Genomic DNA, 27764 nt, shown 5'->3' with positions numbered 1-27764 from the left:
GATCACTAAGAGCGGCTAAATGACTGGAAAACCAAGACAGTACATGGCCGCCTTTTCTACTAAAAACCACATGTGAAAAATGGGCAATTTACATAATTTAAGGTCACTGCTCCTGCGCCAGTATGGGTGATTTTGATGCCGAAGGATGCCACTTTTCTGGCCCTTTTTCAGACCTGATCTTGCAAAAACTGGCCCAGTTGCGAGCACACCTTCTGCATTGGAGTCCACTTAGCCCAGAGATTAGGAATATAAGTTTCGAACCGATTGATAAAAAATTTTGGCCTTTTTTGCCTGCATTCACCTCCTCCCACAGCAAAATGTTTGACCCTTTTACAAGGAGAACGACCCATAAATGTTGTATTTTTAGGGAGGGGGGGGTGTATGCCCCGAAAAAAATTGTTTTGTATACTAGGTTCCTCTTGGTCCAAGGATTGACGCCTGTAAAGTTCGAACTGATCAGGGACTAAGCTTTTTTAGTCCATTTTTCAGCTTCTAAAGTTTTGCTCTCAGACAGCAAAACTTGTCGATCATTTTCATCGAAGGAATGATCCCTGAAAGCTTAGAGCCAATTGCATGTCCAACATCCAACAAGTAAGCCTCAGTACCTCTGTTTCATATATAAAACTATTTGTAAACGGTTGGTGATTTACATTATTTATGTCCTTTTCCCCATGGGCCGTGGAGGTCTTGCTACCACCAGAAGTGCATTCATTCAACCTTTCGGCTATTTTGAACAAAATGGCTGCCTCAAGTTTTTATCTGATATCTAGGGTGGTTATAAGAGGGCTGTTCAGTAAAAGGGCACTGGGGGGGGGGCTCGTTACCCTAAAAGAGAGAACTTTTGGCTCTTAAAAACGGTACTAAAATTTTCAGTATTCAATAGAATGAGCAACCTACAAATTAAAAAAAAAAAAAAAAACTCCCTCTATACGAAGTGGCCAAGAAAAAAAATTACACAATGAAGGCATATGGCTCTTTACTAAGGCAGTGCTAGAGCACTACCTCTGAATATATCTATTTTCTAACAAAATAATGCGTGGAAGAGTGTCCGCAGGCCTACATATTTCTCTAGGGCCAGGAGAAGAAATGGGTCAAACCATACTATCTTTTCTAGGACTAACTTCAAACATTTTTTTTTCGTTTTAACTTCTTTTGCTATTTAATTTTTGATCTGTCAAGTAGGCTGGGCTGACCATTTCTCTTTACATATCTGCTGGAAATCACTGACACCTCTTCATGGTACAGTCAAAATACGGTTAGGCCTTGAACAAATTGCAACAAAAATGATTTTAATACCATTCGATAGAGAAAAATAAGCTTATTAACATGTCTAAAATTGGCACCGCCACCCTGAGTGAAATGGGTAAAATTTACCCTTAAAGTGCGGAAAAGGGCAAAAAGTTAAAAGGTTTATCTCGTGACAATACATAGAAAGGGATGTCTTCTATGGGGTTTTCGATGTCGTAAAAAACAAAATGAAGGTAAAAAAGGTCCATCACCAGTACCACAGGGATAGTTTTGCAATTTTCCCCTTAGAGTTTGAAGTGAGAAAGGTTAAGTCAGAAAATCAACGAAATATCCTGTTTTAGTGAGCAAGGAGTCCTATCTAGGGTGTTCATGATCATAGATAAGGAAAAATGAAAAGAAAAATACTTTTAAGCTCTAAAACACCCGCAATTGCAAACTTAAGGAATATAAATTACATGCGTCATCCGTAGAATTGGCTACCTTTGCTGAAACCTTAAGGGGAGAAAAGTCTTTTTAAGATTGAACAGACGGAACTATGGCAATTTCACTATTTCAAGAACGATTAACGTTTTCAAGAATTTCTTTCTTGAAGTCATTAAAAGGCTGGGCAAACGTTACGACAGGCATGAATCCATATTTCTCCCCTTGCTCGGCTACAAACATCATGGCAGAATACAAGCAGGACTCACTACTCAAAAGAAGATCGATCATTGGTAGAAACAAGATGTCTGCTTTTGCAGCTGGTCCTCAAAATATTTGCTTGCATGAACCCAATCCAAGCAAGCCGTGGAGCTTATAGGTACCAAGAAGTGATCCACAACAAGTCAAGCTTACGATAAGGATCAAAATTTGCCTCGTTTCCTTTGCAATTCAATTGTGGAATTGGATAGCATCGGTTAATATCAGCTCCTATTATTTCTAGCCTCTGAAAACTCGAATTTTTTTTCTTGAGACTGGAGTTATTGCTGCAATGATAGCTAAACGATGGGAAGTATCATAGCCATCTAAAGTGCAAATATCATGATCCACATTGTCAGCCACTGGACAGCTACTGGACAAACTTGTTTCTACTGAACTGGGTTTATGCTTGTTGGTGGCATGCTGCACACTTTTTTAACTTCTGCACTTCAGCGTAGGAGGAGTTGAACCCTTGTTCATTCAGACTATTAATAACGAAACGTGACTTCAGATGGTGGTCTAGTTTCATAGCAAGGCCAAGCTGCAAAGGTAAAAGTAGAGCACAGGGACAGGCTGCTTGGACAACAGCATGTCCAATCGATATAACTTTCATTAAATGTTTCTCTGCAGCTAAAAGCGTGTGAAGAAATAATTCTAAGCTGTCAGGTAAATACTTGTGCAACTCTTCTAGAGGACATCTTCAGAGGACATGTCTTCGAGGATTGAGTAGGTCTCTTTTTGCGAGGGGAGCTTCTTGATATCGCAGTTAATTAGTTCAGCAGCTCCTAGAATTATTCTCAGTTTTTCTTCTTCGTCGGTTGCTTTCTTCTCAGTGTCGAAGTATTCATGAAGGATGCGAGAAGTCATCTTACTAGAAGTAACTATTTCGGATTTTCCGTCGATATTGGCAATAACAAGCTCATAACATGGCCAAAACTGTTTCATTTTTTGCACATAGGTTACTGATAGCTAGTTGCTCTTCGACATTTACCTGGAAGTATTCGAACACCTTTGACCGAACAGAAATAAGAAGAGTGATGGGCAAGGAATCATCGTGCAAATAAAATATCGTCACAAGAGGAAAATATATAGAGAAAAATGAAAATAGAACATAGCTTTAAAAAAGGAATATGGTAGAAGATCCTTAAATAGAACTTGAAGGAGAAAAATCAGTGATTACAAAGAAAGATTAATGACCGTTATTCAATCGTGCTTAAAAGTCTCGAAAAATCTGTGAAAACTTTTTTTTTATTTTTGCTAAAAACTGATTGTGGTGGAAAAACTGGCATATGCTCATTGATTTTAGTGGCAAAGCAAGCGACTGTTTTAAAGCAACAGTTTGAGCTAGATCTTTTTCTTTAAACTAGATAGCGCTTAACACAAAAAAGTTTTGGAGAAGTAGTTACCAAATTAGACCCACTTTTTTCTTGCATGCACATTATATTTTCAACAGCATCAGGCAAATAAAGCAAAGCATTCGTACGCTTATTTTAAGTCACTGCCTTGGTCTAAGCTTAGAATCAAGAACATTCAAGGTTTCAGCCAAGGTTTGATCAACGGAATTATAATGCGTATACCTTTCTTTTAGATGACACTGTGCGAAATTATTAATGAGGCTAGTAAATGGAAATTAGTAGTATTGGCTGGTGTAATTTTGAAGGTGAATGACTAATTACTGAGTTCAATTAAAACTGATAGAACATCAAGCCGGTGACACATATTAAATTTATTCGAGAGTATTTTCATGTTCCATTTCAGTTTTTTTTACGACGCAAATAGCTCCACAAAAGTCATTTCTTCCAACAAATTTTCTTGATTTATATTTTGCCGCCGTCCCCCCCCCCCCCGTTTCACTTTGAGGGTAGACTTTAAAAGTATGGCTACAAAATCTGTTACCTGCTACTAATCCCGCTACTCACAGAAAATTTTTTTTTTTTTAATTGTTACGATTTTTATCTGTTTTTATTTTTGCCACACCATGGCAAAGGTGTCAGTTTTTGTAGGTTCCAAGTCCTTTCTTTTCCTTTTCAGTCATCTAAGACCAAAAAAACTAGAAAGGACATATCTCTGTTGGACTCTTTTGGACATATCCAAAAATATCTCTGTTATATAGATGATGGATCATTTTTAAACTCATTTCCCTAATCTACGACCCTTGTAGCCCCATACAAAACATCTTTTTTTATGTCTCATCGCATAGTGAACTTTTAGCCTTTCCCCCCCCCCCTCCTCCACACTTTAAGGGTGAATTTGATCCATTTCGACTAAGAAAAGCAACGCCAATTTTAAATATGTTAGAAAGCGCGTTTTATCTATCAAATGATATGAAGATCACTTTTGTCGCAATTTGTTCAAGGTCTACCCCTTTTTTGTCGCATCTTTAGTGTACTATCATCTCTAGACAACATTTAATGAAGACCTTTTTGACGGTCAGAACATTATCTCATCCTTTGATCTACTTGTTTATATATTCCCTGCAGAAGACATAGTCCAAAGACTCAGAGGATATCGTTTTTGGCTTGACATTTATAATGTTGATCATCATTTACATTCGCCAGGAGGTGAAGACGGGAAATCCCCCTTCCACTCCTTTAAAGAATAAACCAAGCATAAAAAGGTACAAGGCTTAATAATATTGGGTATAATTGTTTTAAAAAAGGTTCAAACAAACATTTGACTTTTTTTGGAAGAAGAATACTCTTTTCAAAATGCTTCCTCAATTTAAATTTAGTTTTTTGAAACTCCTGAAGTATTACAAGCAATGATTGAAATAATGAAAGTTCAAAATTGAGCGTTTAAAGTGGCTAAGTAATTCTTTTTTTTTGTGTCTACATAGGTTATTTCCACGATTGTTTTTACTTTGAAAGCTTGGGGTATCATTGGAAACTCATTGATTTTGAAATATATGGCAACAATAACCATTTTTCTCTTTCAGTAAAGTTAGTAACCTTAGCCCTTTCAGACCTCAACCAAGAATAAGTTGCATAACAGTTCTGGAAATAGCAGAGAGTAATCCTGGAGAATCAAGAAGAAAACTTTATTTTTAAGTTTTTATTTCATTCCATATCCCAAATGTGAATGGTTACCGTATGGTCACGTCAGACATATCAACTGCTAATTTAGTTGAAAACTTATGAAACAGTTATGATCTGAGCTCAAACAAGTTCGAACTTTGCTCTTCGAAAACATGATTCGACTGGTTCCACTCCTAACGCATTTCTCTAAGTGACATCTTTCCTTTTCAGTTGTATCAGGAAAATGTAAGGTTTGATCAAATTAAAGATTAATTGTCTATCTTAAACACCTTCATACCCCGTGAGTGGGGATTGTTCTTGAAGCACTGTAAGAATTAAATTTTTCCTTTAAATCTTCTGTTTTATTTTCTCTCCATGTCTTATATAGTCTTCTGATCTTTATTAGCTTATCACGATTAATCCTCTTTTGACATCTTCAACATGTGGTTGTGAATGTGGGAAAAATATTTATATCTCTACCGTCACTTCTTAAGCCTATCTCTGCTTATGGTAAGAGACACAATGGTATTTTTTATTCTATTCTCCCAGTCCATTCTCATAGCCAGAAGTTTGAAAATACCCATCAGAATTCCAATTCCAAGTTAATCTGTGCCACTCTTCAAGGGAAAGTTTCAAAATAAATTCTTCTTTTTACTAGCATTCAGGATTGTTTGGTTCAGAATGTGTGAAAGAATATATTCTGTGATTAGCATTCAGAGGAGATAAAAGGGCGTATATGCCTTGTCATAGTGTGGCATAGAACTCTTCCACAAAAAATCTCAAATTTTGACTCCGTTTTTATCCCCTTAAACCACTTTGTCTCCTTGGCTGTTTTTTTTTTTTTTTTCTACTGTTTTGCCGTGAACCAAGGAGCGTGTATTAGAGTCACTAGATATAACAATGCTTGCGAAGAACAATTGTTTTAGCTCTTGTAAGGTAAACGGGTTGAGCAGCTGGAATAGCAGCTACTGATTGCATTTTAACAGAAGTTGATACTGGTGCTGGTGATGTGCTTGAAAAACGGTTAGATGCTGCTATATAGCAGCGTTCAATGACTTTCAAGTTGACCCCTATTTAATTAGAATAACTGAGTATTTTCTCTCTAATAGAACGCAAGTCTTCAAATCCACTCCCAATTTATAATAGAGAGCCCAAAGGAACCCTCTTAGGCCCATTTTTTTCTTCCTATAATAAACAACCTAGGTGTCGATTTTCCGGAGAGGGATATTCGTTGACGATTTGACTGTCTTAGAGACATGTCTCAAAATTTAAAAAGTAGCCCAATGGACATCTTGAAATTGATCAGACGAAGCTGTTGGTAATGATATGAGAGTCAACCTTTGAAGTCAATGGTTTTAACAATTCATATTTTTAAAAAATCCCCTCTTTCTCCTACCCGATCCCCCCTGAAATTTATGTTACCGCTATGAATTTACTGGGTGCTATCATCTCAGGGGACTTAAAATAGGATTGCCATATTAATGATATCCTAAAAAGTGCAAAGGGGACATTTTCTCTCCTTAAAAAACTTAAATGTCCTAAATCCCAGTGTTTGAAGATTTTCCCCTCATTTGTACGCCCAATCCTCAAGTACGCCTGTCTTGTGTGGCATTCTGGCATCTACATTGGACTGTCGGACAGAATAGAGGCAGTCCAAAATATGTGCCTAAGAATTATCGTCAATGAGGATAAAGAGCCTTGTAGTTCCGTTCCTCGGAGAGCCAATCTAGTCACCCGTAAGGAAAGGAGAGCAAAAATTTCTTTGTGTTTCGCTAACAATGCCCTTCATAACCCTCGGACAGATCTCTGTTTCCGTAGTCAATATTCACCCCTTTAACCCCGCCTCCCCCGTTTTGCTTCAACAAAAACTCCCTTTCTTGGCCCAATAAAATTTTCCATTGAAATATATAGAAGAACTTTCATCCTTTACATATTTGACATATTCAATCAGTGATTCTCCTCACTCACCCCCCCCCCCCCTCTCAGTGTCTCTTTACCTTATAATTTTAATGTTCATTTTGTAAATTTCAGAGATTTCTATTTTTTGGTCACATAACTAAATTGTTTTAATTTTAATTATTTTACTCCTTTTTTAATTATACGAGTTTTCATCGTTTTGATATTTTTACTGATTTGGCATTGATCTTTTAATTTTATAAGTTTTAATTGTTTTTGAAATTTTTACGTATTTGGCATTGACCCTTTTATAATTTTGTTGCTGTTGTTTGTTTTTGGTTCTATTTTGTTTATTGACGCTAAAGTGCGAATTTGGCCCATTTGGGTTTATGATAGCCGTTTTTTAGTAATAAATCTTGTCTTATATCATTCTACTCTGGGAGAGACGAATTGAATTAATCTGTGGCATCGACATTGTCCAACTTGAACCTCCCAAGCATTAATAAACGGAAATGTGGTTGATGTCCTCTTCATCACCTCTGTCTTCTTTTGAGAGAGAAAAAAGGGTTTTATTAAACATTTAACATCAAAACCCGAAGTTTATGAAACCTGTATGGGTAGACATCAATCTTCAGAAAACCCTACATGCATAATTACTACCAGTCATCCTTAATAAATTACAAAATGATAAATAATAACAACCTAAATAAATAAAAATAAACAAAAAAATTAATTTTTAATAAGTTCCACGACCTTACTGGATACGGAAGACCCAATATTAAAAATCATTCTTCTATTCTATCTCCTCGTCACCCTCTTAAGAAAAAATCACAATCATTCAAGAGAAAATTCGCTCAGCAGGGATTAAACTTCATATGTAGACCAACAGTGTCCTCTTAGTTTACTGTGGAATTCATTTAGCTCATCAATTGTCAAAATAGCCCGAGGGAATGGTTCCCGCATCCGAGGACCAACATGTCGTATGGAAAAAAACGGATCGCTTTGTAATAACCTGAGGTCACCGAACTGGTGACGATGTTCTAGTCGATTAACTATGGTAATTAACATCACATGTAAACATTTCCCTAAAACACTCAGGTAATAATGCACGTGTATATTTAAACATAAAAACAGCATTATAAAAATGGAATCAGCAGACAATGGGTAATATATTTACTTGATTATATCTATTTCAGAGAGACATATTACGATTATCCCCAGTTAAAACACGTAGTGCATTATTTTGTGAACTTCTAAGGGGACGAAGGTGCGTTAAAAACGTACTTGACCACACAAGACAACCATGTAGAAGGTATGGGTTAACAAAAAAAAAAATAAAGCAATCTCATAATCTTTTGGAAAAAAAGTGCTTCAGTTTCCTCGTCATCCCAAAATTACTTGCATCCTTGCCACTAACACATGAAATATGCTCTTTGAAGTTAAGGTATTCATCAACAATCAGCCGTAGATACTTTGTCCAAACTTCCCGAGGCAGAATATTTTCACTAAACTACATTTTGCCAATCCAAAGGTAGTAATTGCTACTTCTCCTGTGCATTGCAAAATGGTATTTGTTGTGGTTTAGCTGAAGTCTGTTAACCCTAATCCATTTTTCAATGTTTAACATGCCAGTCTGAAGATTCTGTATAAACATTTCCTCGGTTTTTGCAGCAACAGTTAAATGCGTGTCATCAGCAAAATAAGGAAAAATAGTTTTCGATGCTCCAACATTACTACAATTTAAATCAAAACACAGTCCTTTGATAGCATATTCGAAGGTCATCAATATATATAAGTAACAATATGGGCCCATATACAGACCCCTGAGGGAAACTTCAATACTTTAATTTGCGATTTAATTTCACCAGTACTGACAAAAGGTTTTCGATCTTGAAGAAAATATTCCAATAGACGAAAGAACTCACCGTGGAAACCACAATTCCTCAGCTTCACCATAAGGATTCCATGGTCCACTGCATCAAAGGCTTTCACAATGTCCAAAAAAAAACAGATGCAACTTTCCCCCCTTGGACCAGAGAATCGTTCACAAGAGTCATAGGAAAAAGAGGTGCTTGATCTATCAACATTGCTTTTTGGAATCCAAACTGAGTTTTACTAAAATATTCTTTATTCTTAAGAAAATCAACAATTCTACCACTAATCAATTTTTCAAAAACCCTAAATAAAACTGGCAGCAATGAAATACTTCTATAATCATTCGGCAAATTTTTTTTCTCCGCCCTTGAAAAGTGGAACCTAGCAATCTTTAGGAAATCGTGGAAAACACCACATTTTAGGCACAGATTAAATAAAACCAAAACCTGGTCGCCTATTTACCAGAAAACATACTTAAGTTCATGGAATGAAAGGAAGTCTGCACCTGAATCATTATTTCTCATGTTTCACAATGTGGTATGCAATTCACTAGCAGTCACTGGTTTCAGATATGCAGATGCATCACTTTCCTTGGGTAAAAACTGGTGGTATGTTCCATCCTCAGGAAATTTTGTCGTAGAGTTCGTTATCCGTTTACCAACAATAGGAAAATGGTTATACATATTATCTAAAACTGAAGCATCAGTATTGGAATTATCGGGTAAGATTGACCTCTTGGAAGGGCTCAAAACAGACTGAATTACTCTCCACGTTTGTCTGGCATTACCTGCCCTTTTTTAAACTCACTTCTATCATAATTAATTCTCGCCTTTCTTAATAGGTAACTGATTTCACAATTACATTTCTTATATCTAACCTTCGTCTCAGGAGACACTACAGAATATTTATAAATCAATCTTTGATTTGACATTGCCTTCATTGCCTTCGTGGTCATAACAATTGAGGGAAAGCAGAGGCTGAAATTCTTGGTCTGGATTGTCTGTTGCACAGTTTTGGTCGTCATTGTTAGACGAGATATCAAGGTCAGAATCATAATCGGGCATGAAATCTTTTCCGCTTTTTCTGCACAGTCATTTTCTTGGGAGCTCTTTTACTTCTTTTTCGGATCAGTCTATCTCTTGAGGGTATAGGATTGTAACCTCTCGTGGAGTCAGAGCTCGTACTAGGACTAGTTGAAAAAAAAATTCAAGGCATGTGCACCACATGTATGAGCCATCACGAAAGACATCTGTTGCACCCTTTTCCCAGGCCTAAACTTGTTTTTTCTCTGATCGGCATAAAACTATCTTCGGATACACACTTCGTAAATGAGCCTAAGAGGAGAATTTATTTTCAAAAAATAGGTTGTATTGGCTCTTGACACTTTAAAATGGGCCAAACATTACTTTCTTTTCCAATCGGCACAAAACTTTCGGGGTAAGTTGCACACCAGCTATTAGAAAAAGGAGTTGGTGGATTCTTCCACGAAGCATGGGGAGGTGCCTCAACCCTTTTAGAAAATGGTTAAAGATGCCCAAGTCCTTCAATTTTTAGTAAGATACTCCACAGTACATGTGGAAGAGCAGAAGGGAGAGTTTACCCCCTAACCTCCCTTCATTCTTTGGAACATTCTTGGACTAAACCTATAACATAGGTACCGCAGAGAGATAACCCTCCTATTATGGCAGAAATTTTAAAGGGTAAATTAAAACATTATATTTATATACTTATTTATAAAAAAAAGAGTAGGCTGAAGGCATCCTCTTTGGAGAATAATTTATTGAAGAACTCCAATTAAAAAACTCAAAAATTATGATCAAACATTATATTTGTATGTTTGCGACCTCCAACCTCCCCTCCCCTCTCTAATGAAAATATTTTAACGGCAATTAAATATTTATAACCGAAAAAGGAGCAGAAAGAACATGTGTATACTGCTGATCAAAAAGAGAGCTTGTCCTCTTGTTTGCTTAAAGGAACCTATTCTTGGCAATAAAATAAGATAATAATTCGGCTCTAAGGTTACCAGGAACATCCAGGTCATCGAGGCTGAAATCTGCATCTTTCCTCTTTTTCGACATTCGATGCTTTGTCTGAACTTGAACGCTCGATTTACTGCTTGAGTAAAGCCTTGAGGTACACTAAATAAAAACATCATAGAACTAATCAATTGCTATTTTTTAAGGGGGGGGGGAGAAATCTTGGTTGTAACTGTGTCTAGTCAAAAAAAGAAGGCATCGGTGTCCTTATGGTGCTCGCAATCACGCAACTGTTTTTTTACGCACAAAATACGCCCTCAAAGGGGAAAAAAAGGACCTCTTCAAGTCATTTGGATACTTATTTTTTCTATAGCTGCTGCGGTTAAGGTAGGAAATGAGGTTAGTAGCTGGTTTTGCATTAAATCGGGAGTTAAGCAGGGTTGCTTTCTATCCCCATTTATATGGATCATTTTGATGTATTTTGTCTTAAGGAGCACAGGAAAGGCAATCGGAGAGCTTGGAATCAAATGGGGAAGAAAACTTCAGTTTTGTTTATTTCCTTTATTCATTCTTTAAGGTCTATACGATAGAGTCTGAATCCAGAGGAGACGTTTATCCCCCTCCTAGCTTTTTCTTTTACCTCTCCAGCCCTTTATCGGCCGTCTGTACAGCTAAGTTAGCCGATAAGTCTATACTAAGAGGCTAGGAGGAGAAAAGTGTTATTAGTCAGGATAAGAGTTTAAGTTCTTTCCAGTCTAGGAAAATTCAATCAAGGATTTTGCCCTCTTGAAGTTAAGGTTTAACTAAGGTCCAAGGAATACTTATTCTTGTTAAGAGAAATAATTAGAAACTGCCTTGTTTTGAGTTGAACTGATAAATTTGTGTCTAATTAATCAAGGTTATTCCAAACTCTTAATTTACTTTAGAGCCATTTAATTTACTCTCGCATTATATTTGAAATACGTGGATTGATTAAATAAAACTGGGCAGTAGTTTGGGCAGTAGAAACGACCTCGTTTGAACTGCAGGAACACACCATATCAGACCAATAAAATCTAAAGAAAACAATTGGGGAAGGTTTTATTTAATAATACGGAATACAATGTTTTCTCCTTTTTTTTACTATTATCAAATTTAATAATAAAATCAAATTGTCACAGAATTTTGAGTAAAAAAGAACTAAATTGCCTCAGTCAACGCTACCAAATTAATTGATTGTTCCCTTAAGAGCTTCGGGTAAATAATTTTATAGATTCAAATCAATATGTTAAGGAAGAAAATTAAGTACTTCATAAGTACTTCATACTTCAGATGCCCAAAGTCTGCTTAAGGCAACAACCAGATAAAGTATCTAGCCCTAGAAAGAGAGCAATCTAATAAATGATGATTTATGCATCCTAGATAAAAGTGTGACGAAAATGAGTCAACTTTTAGAGGTTTTGCGAGTTCAGAGTGCTATAATAAGTTTGAAAATTAAGGTTAACAAGACTAAGCAGCTTAGGCTAAGAATAAGTGACGATGAAAAGGTGACGTTGGGTAACGAGAATATCGATTAATTAGACAGCTTCACTTACCTTGGCAGTATTATTAGAAAAGATGGTGACTGCCGTAAAGATGTTAAAAGTAGAATAGTCAAGGCTCAGGATGTTTTTACACAGTTGAAAAAAGTTTGCAGCAACAGGAAGATAAGTAAGATTAGAATATTGGAAGCTAGAATGATTGACAGGGGTTAAATATTATTCTGAATCATGGGCACTCCTAAAACCGAAGGATGACTTGCTAGAGGTTTTTCAGAGAAATTACATAGTGACAGTCTTTGGTACCCGACTGACAGACTATACTTCAAACGATTTGTTTTCGGCACCCGACTGACTGACAGTATTTTAAACAGTAGACTGTACAAAAAGTATGGTTATTCCCACTTTCTAGGGCTATAATAAGAGAAAGGTTGCGATGGCTTGTTCTGTGAATGAAAGATGACAGATTGCCAAAGATTCTCTTTTTTGGGAAACCATCTAGGACTAAACGGAAAGCAAGTCGTCCGCGGTTGGGGTGGGACGATGCTGTAAAGAAATATTTAAGAGAAATTAGAGCCTCCTGGGAGATGGTAATGAGGGAGGCTTTGAATAGATTGGGATGGAGGAGGAGCCTGCATAGCTGTGTTGGCTTTAGGCGGTTTTTTGCTGCAGCAAGTTGTTAGTAGTAGTAGTAGCAGCAGTAGTAGTAGTAGTTACAGTAGTAGCTAAATTGAAACAGGTTCAACACAGGTATATTTTATTGGCTTTGGCATTATCCGTATAAAACTTTGTCTTTCTGTCGTTATAATTCTTATTTGACCCTTAACAGCTGAAATGCATTTCCCAAAAACGTGGTAATTCAACAGCACCCGTCTTCCCCAGCAATATACAAAAAAAAAATCTTGTTAATTCCCGGAACATAAATTTTCTGTTTTCCAAAACTTACTGCCGTAAACATTTCTGACTTGCGTAAGGGGTTGCCTGGTTATCCTAAAATAGCAGCGATGGGAGGGAGTATAATCAAATTCCTGTGATAACCAGTGTTCTTTGACGATCGATTAATTCAATTGTTTTTATTAGTTTTAGAACCATTTACATAAATCTAGCTTTCTTTCCTTCTGTAGTTCTTGAATTCCAAGATAAGCTTTCTTTATGTTGTATGTTTTTCTATTTTCTTGTCTCAACAACTAATGGTTTACAAACTACCAATAGTCTACTAATGACTTTCAACTTATAAAAAAAGTGAGAGATAAAAACTAAAGGTGAAACTTACTCAGGACAGAAAGATAAACAGTGTGTCCTCTAAGAGGTGTAGTACTTAGCTGACACTCATAGGCGCCAACATCTGAACTAATAAGGCCTTTTATCTGAAGGGTCCAGTCTCCTGAAGATTGAACAAAGTGGGCTTTGAAACGAGGATCCTTTGTGTAGGTCTCCGTACCGACGGCTAACAAATGAATGTCTTTGTGCCTCACCCATGAAACCTAAAAAAAGAAATTAATGCGTTTTCAAAACTACTGTGAACATTAGCTGTAATCTATTTTCTTTGGGACTTCGATGGCAGGACTCTTTTGGCTTGGGCAATGTATATGGCACAGCAAGCACATATAACTTATAATTGGATCAAATATCAAACGGGCTTTGGTCAAAGCTCTGTGGATGACAAATATGAACCTGAAAGATCTTCCGTCTCAAAACTTTCTGTTTTTTTTTACTGACTTAAACTTTACATTGGATGGTTTAAAACCAATCTGTTTTTAAAGAGAGAGTTTCCTTTAGACTCACAAGATATAAGGAGTAACAAGAGGGCTTGCGAAAATAACACGGATGTAAGCCCAAGAAATCGAAACACACTTTCTACTATGCAATTATAGGACAGCAGTCTCTCTTTTTATTTCCTTTTGCTTAACTTTAAACAGAAAAATAATATTAATTATTATTAAATAAGGAATTTGTGAGATATATTCTATGAGTATATTCTATCCTGAATATATTCTACCCGAATTTTTAAAATTCGAGAGACTGAAATTGAGAGAGAGAAACCCAAGCTGACGACTCTCCGTGAGGGTTGTCAGCTTGGGTGTCCGGCTCTCGTACGCTTGTTATCATGACATCACATTTTAGGTTGTTTTTTTTCTTTTTAGAATTTTTCAGATTTTATAGCCCGTTTTCTTTCTCATGGCTCCCAAATTAGTAGACTTTCTTACAGAAGATTTAAACGTCATCTTAAGACATAATTTCTTGATCCTCCTTTTCTAGAGAAATTTTGTATTTGATTATACAAGAATTGTACATTTTTTTGTAGAACATACTAAGGTGTCTAACTTGAATGATTGAACTACAATCAGTGAATAGAAAGATACACACTGTTTAGTACATGTGCATGTTTGGTACATTTGAATTAAAACCAAGTTTACTTCAACATCAATGAAATTTTGATAGTCTTTTCTGAACCCAGCCAATGACAGGTATTTTTAATAGTTTTAAGTAAGGACCAGAAAAAACTAATTAAGAGGGATGAAAAAATAGCAATTAAATGGGTGCAATAAACGTTTTTGCAAAGAAATTAGTTTCCTCTCAAAACAACCACTGACAAAACAAAAGGAGTTTGTTTTAGCTTGGCTTGCCTAATGAAACAGGCGAAGATAAACAAAACACTTGACCATTCTAGGAGCTGGAGTATATACAAGGGTCTGAGAATAGCAGAATTTCGAAAAATAATTGCTTGGACTGTCAATATCCTATGTGAAGTAATGATCAGATGGTTATAAACTCAATTTTGACAGTTTTAAACACGTTCTTAAGTGAATGCCAATAGCTCGGGCAGCAATTCATTAAAATGTTGCGGGACGTGGATTTTTTCTTTTCATAATGAAAATACAAAATAAATTTCTGCAATCTAGGGGACAATCCCCCCTCTAATTGGCGTCAAAACTTTAGTAGAACATTCAAAATTTTAGTAATAAGATACAGAACAGCATGTATTCATAGTACTGCTCTGCAAAGAAAGAAAAGGTGGTGATTTTTGGCCACTGCGATTGCAGATTACATAGAAGTAACTTCCTTCGGGCAGCATCTGACGCCGAATTTAAAGACAGAAAAGACAGATGTCAGGATGTCACACAAAGCTTAGCTCCTTTTGGTCAGTCAAATAAATGATGAAAATCTAGATAATGGAAAATCTGGGTACAATCTCTGGCCCCTGGAGCACCCGGTTTCTTCAGGATAGGAGGCTGAAGAGATTCGATTTTTTTTTCCTCGTATCATCTACAGGAATGTTTGATCGTTATCACTTCAAATTTCGTTGATTTTATCGGAACTTTAGTTCTCACTGGATCAACGTAAAATTGTGTTATAATAGCTATTTATATTTCAAAATTACGATCCTCTTTAAAGACAAATCCCTTAGGTGTCCTTTATGCATCTTTTCAAATCTATATCTCCCCCATTTCCCCTAGAGTTATGGTTATTTGCTGATTTTCATCCCTTAAAGTACTATCCAAAACATCATCTTACGCATATTTGCGCCTTTTTCTTGATATTCAGTTTTTACGCAATGTGAGTTTCATAATGTCTCGGGTATAGGTTAATCCCTAAATATTTAGTTAGTAGAAGCTTGGTGTGTCACCACCTTTAACATCATAGGTGTACAAATGAATGGGAAAAAGGAACATACGTAAAATATCAAACTGACTCATTTACTAAAGATTATTGAAAAGACGGTAAAATCAATGTCGATGCTTCGGTACCTGGGCCAGGCCAAATGCTACGAGTACGGTAGAAGAAGGCAAAAGCATGGTGACGAGGGGCATAAGCTCCTAATTTTTGTTGGCACCGTTGTTGGTATTCGGCTGGTAAGAAGTAATAGTTGTTTTGACTAACAGAACCAAGAGGAAACATATGTAGCGAGAATTATACAGGAGTGGTAAATATTATTTTGATTAATCTTAATGATAAAGTTTTGTTGTAAAAACAAAATAGTGGAAACTTGGAAAAATAGCCTAAACCCCAAAACGGTGTAGGATCATAATAATAACTGCTCAATTGGAATTGATATTACCAAAAAACCTCATATAGGAGAATTATGGTTCCCTGGATTGGTAAATATTATTTTGATTAATCTTAATGATAAAGTTTTGTTGTAAAAACAAAATAGTGGAAACTTGGAAAAATAGCCTAAACTCCAAAACGGTGTAGGATCATAATGATAACTGCTCAATTGGAATTGATATTACCAAAAAACCTCATATAGGAGAATTATGGTTCCCTTCATTTTTCACATGGGTAACTTCTAAAATCATAATTTTTAGTGTTTTTGTTACTGTGTTTGCTCCTCCAAATTATCATTGCTCGATATGAAAAGTGGCTTCATGGTTTTTTGCTTCTTCTGTTTCTGCTTGTTCTGATTTTGCTTTGCTTCATTTCTTTTTACTTTGTTCTTATTCTATAAACTTCTAATTAAGTTCGTCTGACATAGTCTCCAAATGGCTGGAAGATTCTGAGAAGCTAGTAAATTTATTTAACTCAGCAAAGCAAAATAAACCAACAATCATCTAAATTGATGAGATCGACTATCTTTGTCAAGATTAGAAATCATTACTACATAGCAACTTAAACTTAAACCCTCCTTTTCAGAAGGAGAGTCAAATAGCCAATGTACTGTAGTAATTGTTCGTAGAAGAGTATTTTTAGGTTTGAAGATATTCTATATCTGGACATTGCCCATCAGAGACAACACTCAAGCGTTGCCTATAGTAAGGAGCCATAAGTCTTCAAAGTGTTTTTATTATTAATTAAAAATAGTTTTCCAGAAATGAAATTTTTCGTAGAAAAGTGCAGAGTCTTGTTTAACTTAACACCAGCAGAGATAAATTTCTATAATAATTCAAACTCAAAACGACCAGAAGTTACTGTTAACGAATAAATAATACCTAAAACGAACAGAAATTAAAGTAAACGATCGTAGCAAATTTAATTAAATTAAATTTAACATTTAAGTCAAACTTAGAACGATCAAAAATATCGCCAAACAGGAGTTTGTCTACTATCTTCTTCTCCCTCCCTTAACCATAAAATTATAAAGCCTATTGCGCCGTTTGCGTTTTAACCTTATTTGTTTAGAAGAGCGGGATTTTGTTTTTCAAAACATCAAAGACATGAAAGAAAAAAAAATCATTGTAACAACCATAACAATCAAGGTGACTGAAAATAACTAATGATGATAGACTGAATACTTAATATGTAACGACATTAATTCTGGAAACTCAAAAATTCAAGTTTTTATCTCACAGTAATTTTCATTTGTTTTTAGTGTTGTAAATATAAAGAGAAAAAATTTGTAGTATAATTCGTTTTCAGTAAAGCGCAAATAACTCAACATGCTTTAGACTTGTACGGTTTGAGGAAGGGGAAAGGGGCAGTTGCTAAACTCTTTAAATTAAGCATACCATCAATCTTTAGTTAATCTAATTAAAGAACACCATTTATCTAATTTAGTAGTTCTAATCAGTATCTATTGATTTATTCTAAAATCCTCCAAAGCATTCCCTGATGTTTCATCTAAATGCCATTAGTTGTTCCTGGAATATTGCAGATACGCCCATCTGAAAACCTAGATGTACTTAATATCTTTTGATTGAATATTCTGACCCTCAGCCGCCCCTAAGATACTGCATATATAGCCTTTTGAAAACTGGTTGCACAGGGTGTCTTTTGATTTAGTCTAACATCTCCCTAAGTACTCCTTGAAGGTTCGAGCACTGTTCAACTTGCCCTGAAGGTTTCAACTTAATGCCTTCAGCCGTTCCTGAGATATAGCTGATCCACCCTTTTGACAACCAGCATGCACATAGTGTGTCTTGATTTTGTCCAGAATCTCCCTCAGTATTCCTTGAAAGCAGTGATGATTAGATGTAGTACCAGTAGTAAGCAGTCCCATTCACTGTCATAAATTGTCGAAAGTTGAAGTAGTCAAATTCACAGTCACAACCAGTCACAGCCAGAGTAGTAGTATTAGTCAGAGTCGGAAAGTTTCAATTAACACCTTTACCCATTCCTAAGCAAGAGTAGTAAAGTTTCAAGTTAATACCCTTACCCATTCCTAGGATATTGGAGATACATTTTTTTGATAACTTGGATGCAGATAATGTGTTTTGACTTAGTGCGACATACCCCTCAACATTCCCCAAAATTTGATATCGATACCCTTCCTTTTCTTACTCACCTAGGATCAAACATTCCCCCCTTTTACCAATGATAAATCCTGCATTGGATAATTTACACTCCTTGCCGCAGGCGCTTGGGGGGCATGGTCTCCTCGGAGGCATATCCATTAGACCTTGTGACCATTTTGAATAAAGTAACTTTTTAAGATTTTTATCTGTGTTAAGGGTTATTAATTAAATCTGTGTTATTAAATAATTTTAAGAAGATTGATTCTCTTAAATTAGTAATTAAATGAGGATGAAGGGGTGAAATTTTGCATTTAAAAAGTTGAACATGATCTGTATGAGAATACAGCAAGATTCCAGCGTCTGGGACAATTCAATTAGTCAGATCACATTTTGCAGATGAAGGACTACCAAAATCGAGCTTTTTAGTGATCCGATCAGTACAAAACAAAAAGAAGGAAGTTTTCAAACAAGGTTGATAACTGACACAGGAATAGATAAGGAAACGCCAAACTTTTTGATAAGGGGTACGAAAATGAAGCTCTAGCCGAAATGGAGCGTCGAATTGTGTACACCACGTCGTTGTTCTACAGAATACTTGGTAGAGCAGTGAGCTGTATAATCTATAGCAACTGCGATTTGTCTTTTAATTCCAAATACACAGAATGTAGTATTTTTGAACAGGTATGAAAGACATAAGAATATTCTGCTATGAGTGGTTATAACTTATCACACCGGAATAACAATAAACGAAAAATTGTCCTTGCCAAAATGTTATCGATGAAAGCCTATTCACCGACGACACATTACTCCAGTTTAGAAAAAAGTAATATGTCTGATCCTTTTATCTAATAGGCTTCTTAGATAACTAAGTCCTATGACATTTTATAACTTCGTCAAAGTGTATGGAAACATTCCGTATCACCACACACCAAAGCTGACAGAGGGATGCCTATCTAAACAATTTATTCTTCTAGGAAGTTAGTGTTGTATTCAAGATTGGCGAATTAAAAAGGAGGACTATAGTCTCTCTGTGATAAAAAAAAATTGTACCTTGTTGATTTGCAATAAAAGTTACAAATCGAAATAATATTATTTCAAAGTCGTTGGGCATACATTCTTTGTATACTGTAGCATTTGATTAGAATGGAACATTTGTTACTTAATCGTATTACAGACGATTGCTCAAAGTCAAAACACACTTGACATAGTATTTGTTTTGAGTTATAGCATCTTAATATTCAAATATAGCATAAAAAATACAAAAGGGTTTACAGTTTTGTTTAAAAAAAAAAAAAATATGACATAAAATAATAACTTTTTAGCACATAAATTTGATCACTAGAGTTTGGATATTTACATCCTCTCTTAAGTCCCCCTAAAAAAGAGAGAATTGAAAAATCAAATTATGTCTCAGTTTTAACATGACGACTTTGCATGGACTTGGACATTCCTATTTGGTTGACGGTTCGGGTATACTGTTTGGTCCTAGGTAGTTGGATAGATGGGTAAGGTAAAAGCCTCGTTCAAGTGCACATTTGTCTCAATTGCTGGATTAGGACGACAGTTTTTTTTTTTTTTTTTTTTTTTTTTTTTTTTTTTTGCCAAGTAATTACCTCTTAAACATAATAGTTCAACAACAATGAAATGAAAATTATAAGTAGCAGTGGAAGTAGTGTTACTAGTAGCGTACATATATTGTCTTTTGGTCAATTGATCTTCCCCTTTAAGAATTCTCTGAAAGTTCTAACTTAATACCCAAATCCATTCTTGAGATACGCCCTTTTGACAATCCGCATACACACAGTACGTTTTGATTTAGTTCAGCTTTCCCCTCAACGTTTCATCAGATGTTCGTTCAGTATCCTCAGCTTTGGTAGTACCCGCTACAGAAGCAGCAGTTTAAGTGGTAGCATTAGTAGTAGTAGCGGTAGCAGTAGTAGTGGTGGTGGATGTAGCAGTGGTAGTAGTAGTAGTACCGTGTAAATATTGCCTTTTTGGTCAATTGATCATTTCCCTTACTTCTTCCTGAAAGGTCTAAATTATATTCAGTCACTCCTGAGTTACGCCCTTTTGACAACTCATATGGATATAGCTTGTGTTGATTTAAACACTCCCCTTAACATTCCCTGAAAGGCTCACCTGAATGTCCTTTGTCTTTTCAAACAGTGTATGGTAACGAACTGTAAGTAAGGAGCGAGCCGGGTCAATAGTAATCAAAACTCTAAAAAACAGAACTTTGGTACCAACAGATACATCAGAAGAATCAAATTCTTATGCTGATTTCAAATATATAAGTTTCATCAAGTTTAGTCTTACCCATCAAAAGTGACGTGCCTCAGAAAATTTGCCTTATTTTCGAGAAAAGGAGGAAACAACCCCTAAAAGTCATAGAACTTTAATGAAAACAACACCTTCAGATTCAGCATTTCCGAGAACCCTGCTTTAGAAGCTTCATGCTCCTATCTGCAAAAATGTGGAATTTTTTATTTTTTGCCAGAAGAAAGAGTACGGTTGCGTGTTTTTTTTTTTTTTTTTTTTTTTTTTTACGGTGAACTAAAATCAAAGCTGTATTAATTCAAAAACGTTCAGAAACTAAGTAAAAAAGAAGTTTTTTTAACTGAAAGCAAGGAGCGACATTAGAACTTAAAACGAACAGAAATTATTTCGTATATGAAAAGGGCTGTCCCCTCCTCAACGCCTCGCTCTTTACGCTAAAGCTTGACTCTGTCTCACAACTTTATTTTTTAAAACAATAAAAAACTTTAGCGTAAAGAGCGATGCGTTGAGGAGGGGACAGCCCCTTTCATATACGGAATAATTTATGTTTGTTTTAAATTTTAATGTCGCTCCTTACTTTCAGTTAAAAAAAAACTTGTTTTTTTTAGTTAATTGAAAAGTAATGGTCAAATATGTCCGTCTTTCTCAATAACATATACTATGTGTAAACTGGACAATTTGCTCAATTTACAGCCCTTACCCTGAGGGCTATGAGAGGGTTGACATCCACAAAGGCATAATTACTGGGACTTTCAAACATGCTTAATAAAATAGCTCTCTAAAAATTTTGATGCATGGGTTTCGGGAAATGATGGGATGGGAGGGGGACTGGTTGCTCTCCGATAACTTTTGACTCTCAAAAAGGGCACTCAAACTTCCAATTTTAATATAAACCCTGTAGAACCCAGGGGCTTAACTTGCAATCCTTGCCCCCAGATTCTTGGGGGGGGGGGTGTCAACCCCGGAGGCATTGTTAAATGGTCTTTGGACTGTTTTGACAAAACGGCTACCTCAAATTTTGATCGGATACATTTGTGGAAAAGAGAGCGTGGGGGGCTAGTTACCCTCTGATCACCTTTCACTCCAAAAAGGAAACTAGACCTTTCAATTTCCAACTGAACCTTTTCCAAACGATCACCCCTTCCATAAAAACCTTATGTGTTTACAATGGGCAGCTTGCATCACTTATAGCCCTTGCCCCGAAGGCTGTGGGGGTTTCACAACCCTAAAGATATAATTACTGGAACTTTAAACTATGCTGAACAGAATGGCTATCTCAAAATTTTGATTAGATGTGTTTTGGGAAATGATGCCTAGGTAAAAAAAAAGTAATACAAACTAGAAATCTAGACTAACTAAACAAAAATTTATTCTAAAATTACTTTAGAAAGTTTTAAAACCGACATTTGACGGTTATTTGAAATAAAAAATACCTTGAATTATAAATTTCACGGAAGCTAAGAAATATATTTCTCCACCAAGAAGTAAATAAGAAACACCACATATTTAGTTTTTAAAGTTGCAACCTGTTATTTGATGTAAATATCTGATACACCTTTAGCCCTCCCTTCTCAAGAAATGACTATCAAGGGGAGAGATTCTTAATATATTAGCTGTTCAACACGTAAAAAAGTATTTTTGTTCTTTAACTTTTCCTTAGCAAACTACCAGCATAATGGGGAATCGGCAAAGCTACGAAGTATACTTACATTTTGAGGTAGAAATACTATTTAAATTTTGCTATGGCTATTATTTTCCAATTTACAAGTTCAATTTACTTTCGAGTTGAAGAAAAGAACTTACAAAAACTAGCATTATAAACACCCCTGTACAGTACTTTTTTCTCAAACAGTTTATGGTAACGAACTGTAAGTAAGGGGCGACGTGGCTCAATAGTAACCGAAACTGGAAAAAACGGAATTTTGACACCGATAGATACATCAAAAGAATCGGATTTTTATGCTGATTCCAAATATATAAATTCATTAAGTTCAGTGTTACACATGAAAGCTCTGATTTTCCAAAAAGAGCGAAACACACACTAAAAGCCGAAGAATCTTATCAAAAATTACACAGATTCAGCGTATCAGAGAACCTTCTTTTAGAGGTTTCAACCTCCTATCTGAAAAAATGTGGAATTTTCTATTTTTTGCCGGAAGAAAGATCACGGATGCGTGTTTAATTTTCTCCAGGGGTGATCGTGTCGACCCATTGGTCCTAGAATATCGAGAAAGGGCTTGTTCGAACGGAAATTAAAAGTTCTAGTGCCCTTTTTCAGTGATCAAAAAGATTGGAGGGCAACTAGGTCCCCTCACAGTCCCTTCTTCCCAAAATCGTGTGGTTAAAACTTTGAGATAGCCATTTTGTTCATCATAGTAGAAATGTCCAATAACTATGCCTTTGGATATAACAAGACCTCCCCACAGCCCAGGAGAAAGGTCTTCAAGTTATACAATTTGCCCATTGTTTACGCATAGTATCTATTATTGGGAAGTATGTATACATTTTTGGATAGGGGGAGGGCGAATTTTCTGCTGGGGTTTTTCCACGGGAGAATTTTCCACAGAGAGAGAAGTTTTCAGGGGACGAAATTGTCAGGAAAAATTTTATAATGGGAAATTTGCCTGAATTCCTATACAGAATTCATTGTATATGTCTTGCTTTCTCTTTTCCGTTTCAATTTTACGCATGGATTTGTTAAGGGTAATTGTCCGGAGTAAATTTTCACCAGGATTTAATTGTCGTGAGAATTTTTCAGTGGAGAGGGGGATATCTCCGCGGAGGTGGGGCCAGATTTCCTGGTATTATTTAAAAAACGATCAAAAATTAAATAAAAAAAGACATGTTTTGTCAGCTGAAAGTAAGGAGCAACATTAAAACTTAAAATGAACAGAAAGTTTTACGTATATCAATGGGGATTCCCCCTCCTCAACACCTCGCTCTTTACACTAAAGTTTGAATTTTGTCCCAATTCTTGAAGAGCGACTCCTGAAACACAAGGTTCGTTTAATTAGAACAATAAAAAGCTTTTTTAAAAGTATTAAAATACTTTATCTTAAAGAGCGATATGCTGACGGGGGGGGGGGGTGCATCCACTTCATGTACGTATTAAAAAAAAAAGTAAGGAGCGACGAGGCTCAATAGTAACTAAAACTCTAAGAACCGGAATTTTGATATAGATAGATATACAAAAAAAATCAGCTTATTATGCTGATTCTGAATTTATAAGTTCATTAAGTCTAGTGTTACAGATCAAAAACCACGAGCCTTAGAAAATTTGCCTGTTTTTTTTTCAAAAAGGAGGAACACCCCCTAAAAGTCTAAAAATCTTAATGAAAATCACACCATCAGATTCAGCGCATAAAAACACCTTCTTTCAGAGGTTTCAACCTCCTATCTGCAAAAATGCGGAATTTTCTTTTTTTCGCCGGAAGAAAGATCACGAATCCGTGTTTATTTTGTTGTTGTTGTTTTTTTTTCCGGGGTGATTGTCCGACCCATTGGTCCTAGTAAATATCGAGAAAGGGCCCATTCGAGCGGAAATTTACAGTTCTAGAGGCCTTTTTAAGAGACCAAAATGATTGGAGGGCAACTAGACCCCCTCCCTCGCCCCTCTTTCCCAAAATCCTCCGATCAAAATTTTGAGATTTCTATTTTGTTCATCATAGTTGAAAGGCCCAATAACCATCCCTTTCTAATTAACATGACCCTCCCACAGCCCCAGGGGAAAGGTTTGTTATTTATAAAATTTGTCCGTTGTTTACGCATGGTATTTGTTATTGGGAAGTATACATACATTTTTGGATAGGGGGTGACGAATTTTCTGCTGTGGTTTTTCCACGTGATAATTTTCAATAGGGAGGGAAGTTTCCAGATGATGAACTTATCAGGGGATATTTAACACTGGGGAAATTTGCCTAAATTCCTATTCAAAATTGTTTTTATATGTCTTGCTTTCTCTTTTCTGTCTCAATTTTACACGTGGAGCTGTTAACGATAAATGTCCGGGGTAAATCTTTACAGGGATTGAATTGTTTTGAGAACTTTTCCGCAGGGAGGGGAATTCTCCGTGGAGGTGTGACCAAATTTCCTGGCATTATTTAAAAAACGATCAGAAATAAAATAAAATAAAAACAAGTTTTTTCAACTGAAAGTAAGGAGCAACGCTAAAACTTAAAACAAACAGAAATTATTAAGTGTATGAAGTGGGATTCCCGCTCCTAAGAACCTTGCTCTTTCCGCTATAATTTGAATTTTGTCCCAATTCTTTAAGAACGACTCCTGAAACACAAGGGTCGTTTAATTAGAACAATAAGAAGCTTTTTTCAAAAGTACTAAAAAACTTTAACGTAAAAAGCGAGGTGTTTTGGAGGGGGCATCCCCCTTCATATACGAAATCATTTCTGTTAGTTTTAAGTTTTGATGTTGCCCCTTACTTTCAGTTGAAAAAGCTTGTTTTTTATTTACTTACTCCAAGTGATTTATCAATCGTACATTGGGTAACAAGTAATATGCTTAAGATTTTATACCCTTGAAATAGTTTGAAGTTCGAGGAGTCAACCCATTGGACTTCTGCTAGAAATAGTAACTCTCTAAACATGAGAATCTAGAGGTGGTCCCGGTACATAGGAGCCCATAAAATACTAAAAAAAAAAATTATTGCTGACTGTGACCTATTCTCTTAGTGGTCACGGATGCTGTATGACTCTGCTTTTCAGCAAAATAAAAGAGCATAAGTGCTACGTAATTTATTATAGAATCAAGCGATGGTCCTGAAATTAGTCTAAAAGCTTGACTTGCATATACATTTTACTGCCTAAATCTTAGATATATGGTTTTTTTTTTCTTCACATTTACACTATGAGGCAAGATGGCGTTACTATAGTCAACATTTTGGCTTTAAAAAAAAATAAATAAAAATAGTTTTAAAACCCAATATTTAGTTTTAAAAACGTTGTAAAATCAGAGATAATTAATGACGTACAGTAATTAGTCTTTTTTGACAAGGCTAAAAAGAATAACTTCCATTAAATAACACTTATCTAAAGGTTGGTATTCTGCTTATCTCTTCTCTTTGGAGGCTATTTAGGGAGGGGAACATTCCTCAAAATAAAAAAAAAGGTAAGTGAATTGTCTTAACACCATAGGATGTTAAAAAAACGAAAAATTTGTGTCTTCTGTTGACACAGCCTTGCTGCTTCTTCTCTTTGATGTACAAACCTAAGCATGATTGCTATCTTCAAAAAGTCTAGTTTTTTTCCTTTCTAACAGTTCCTTTTATAGAGATGAAAAGAGACTCATCAAGAGCTTTTTCAGGCAAGTTCGTTGCTACTTGAGATGAAAACGTTCAATCAGGGCATATATATTCTTCCACGACTGTGGCAGGAATACAAAATTCACGTAGAACTCCATAAGGGAGGGGTAGCTATCACAGTGTTATTCTCAATCTTTTCTTAATGTACCTATTCAAGTTCCCAGTTTCAAGTTTATTTCAAGCAACTTTCTATTCAATCCTATGACAAACCTCAAGTTGACCAGTTCCTGGGTTAATATATTTCACAATTCTATTTAGTATTTGAGCAATGACCAAATTAAACTAAGAACTATTATATGAAATTCAAAACAAAATCTTTTTTAAACATAAGAAATCTAAGAAATATCAGGTTATGATAAATATATTTAGGTATGTATTTTACGCTCTATTAAACAAATTTAAACCCAAGTTCTTTGATTTTTATTCTATATAGTTTAGTTGTGATGAAGTCAATGAGCTTACAAAAGTACTTCTCAAAAACAAAACAAAAAATACTATTATGTATGATTAAAGATGCATTTTTAAGAATCGTAGTTACGATATTTAAATTTGGTCTCAACTTCAAAAATCTAAACTCTTTTCTTGAGAAAGTAATGCTTAAATTGATCTCTTTACCCTTGATTGTTTGAAATACTTGCTTCATATTAAGTAGCTAGATTTGTTACTTAATATATAACAAATCATTTACTAATTTGTTTACTAAATTCATTTAAGACGAATCTAACGTTTCCCTTTCTTTTAAGTGCTTACTTCTGTCGTTTTTAAATACACTGAAGCTTTTAATTCAATTTATTAATAAAGATAGGAGAAGTAATTAGTGTATTTATATCCATAGTATATAGAGAGGTTTATTTCCAGGAACTAATCACGGTAAAGTAACATTTAGTGTTATTGAATACAATTTGTATGCAAGGTAGGATGTGCATGTTCACCCTCAAATTTGAAAGGACTTTATGGACTTGAGCTTTGAAATGAATTATTAAGTACTTATTTATATTTAATAATTTACTTATTTAATTATGTGTGTATATAGAGAGTTTTTTTTATACTTATCTATATTTTTATTAACAGTTTATTTATTAATATTTTTTTTCTGTATGTTTTAAATAAGTAGTTTAGTGTTGTTAGAGTTTGTAAATTTTACCGAGCGACTGGGTAATAAAGTCTGATCGCAGTCCATGAAAATGAAGTCTATATTAGCGAAGAGCAGCTTGAAGGATCTCGTCATGATATCAGAACAATAGAACACGAGGAAAGCACGTTGCTATTGCTCTGAGTACCCTTGTATAATAGAAAATTAAAACGATCAAAAGGCAATAAATTTGATTTATCATAGACCTACTTTAGCAGGAAAATGAGGTTTTTGTTATCACTTAGATATGAAAGTAATAAAGGTATAGTAAAAGTAGGTAGAATATAGGTATAGTAAAGGTAAAAGTAATGAAGGTAGAATATATTGGCTGCAACCAAACGACGCTTAATGAAAGACTACATTGCTACGCATTAAAATTTGCTCTCTGGTGGAACGTTTAAAATTTGAGTTAAACAAGAAACAGTCATACTAAGATGGTACTATCGCTAGAACTTGCAAAAGATTCTGCTGGCAGCTTTCATTCATTGAAGTAAAAAAATAACCCACTCTTCCCTCCCTGTGGTTAAGCCAGTGTGTTTTTGGCTTCTATTTTTTAGTAACCAAACCTTTTTTGGGTGTTAAGGCAATGGGCCTTTGTGGCCATAGCCTCAACTTAGTGAGTCCACCTAAAACAATAATGATAATAATAATAATAATAAAC

General features: G+C 35.4%; 1 protein-coding gene across 2 annotated transcripts in view; it reads right to left on the bottom strand.

Annotated features, from left to right (window-relative positions):
- LOC148952311 (uncharacterized) overlaps window positions 1–27764 on the bottom strand; it is a 391162-nt gene that overhangs the window by 207129 nt on the left and 156269 nt on the right. For both annotated transcript variants that reach the window (XM_089088921.1, XM_089088922.1), the window contains exon 4: window positions 13481–13691. In XM_089088921.1, coding sequence (XP_088945047.1) covers window positions 13481–13691 — 211 coding nt within the window. The remainder of the gene's footprint in view (window positions 1–13480; window positions 13692–27764) is intronic.

Source organism: Artemia sp. Qi Xiang Cuo, chromosome 5, assembly GCF_049724085.1.
Source record: "Artemia sp. Qi Xiang Cuo chromosome 5, ASM4972408v1, whole genome shotgun sequence".
Lineage (NCBI taxonomy): Eukaryota > Metazoa > Arthropoda > Branchiopoda > Anostraca > Artemiidae > Artemia > Artemia sp. Qi Xiang Cuo.
The sequence above is the reverse complement of the archived record's forward strand: the minus strand, read 5'-3'. Positions and strand labels throughout refer to the sequence as shown.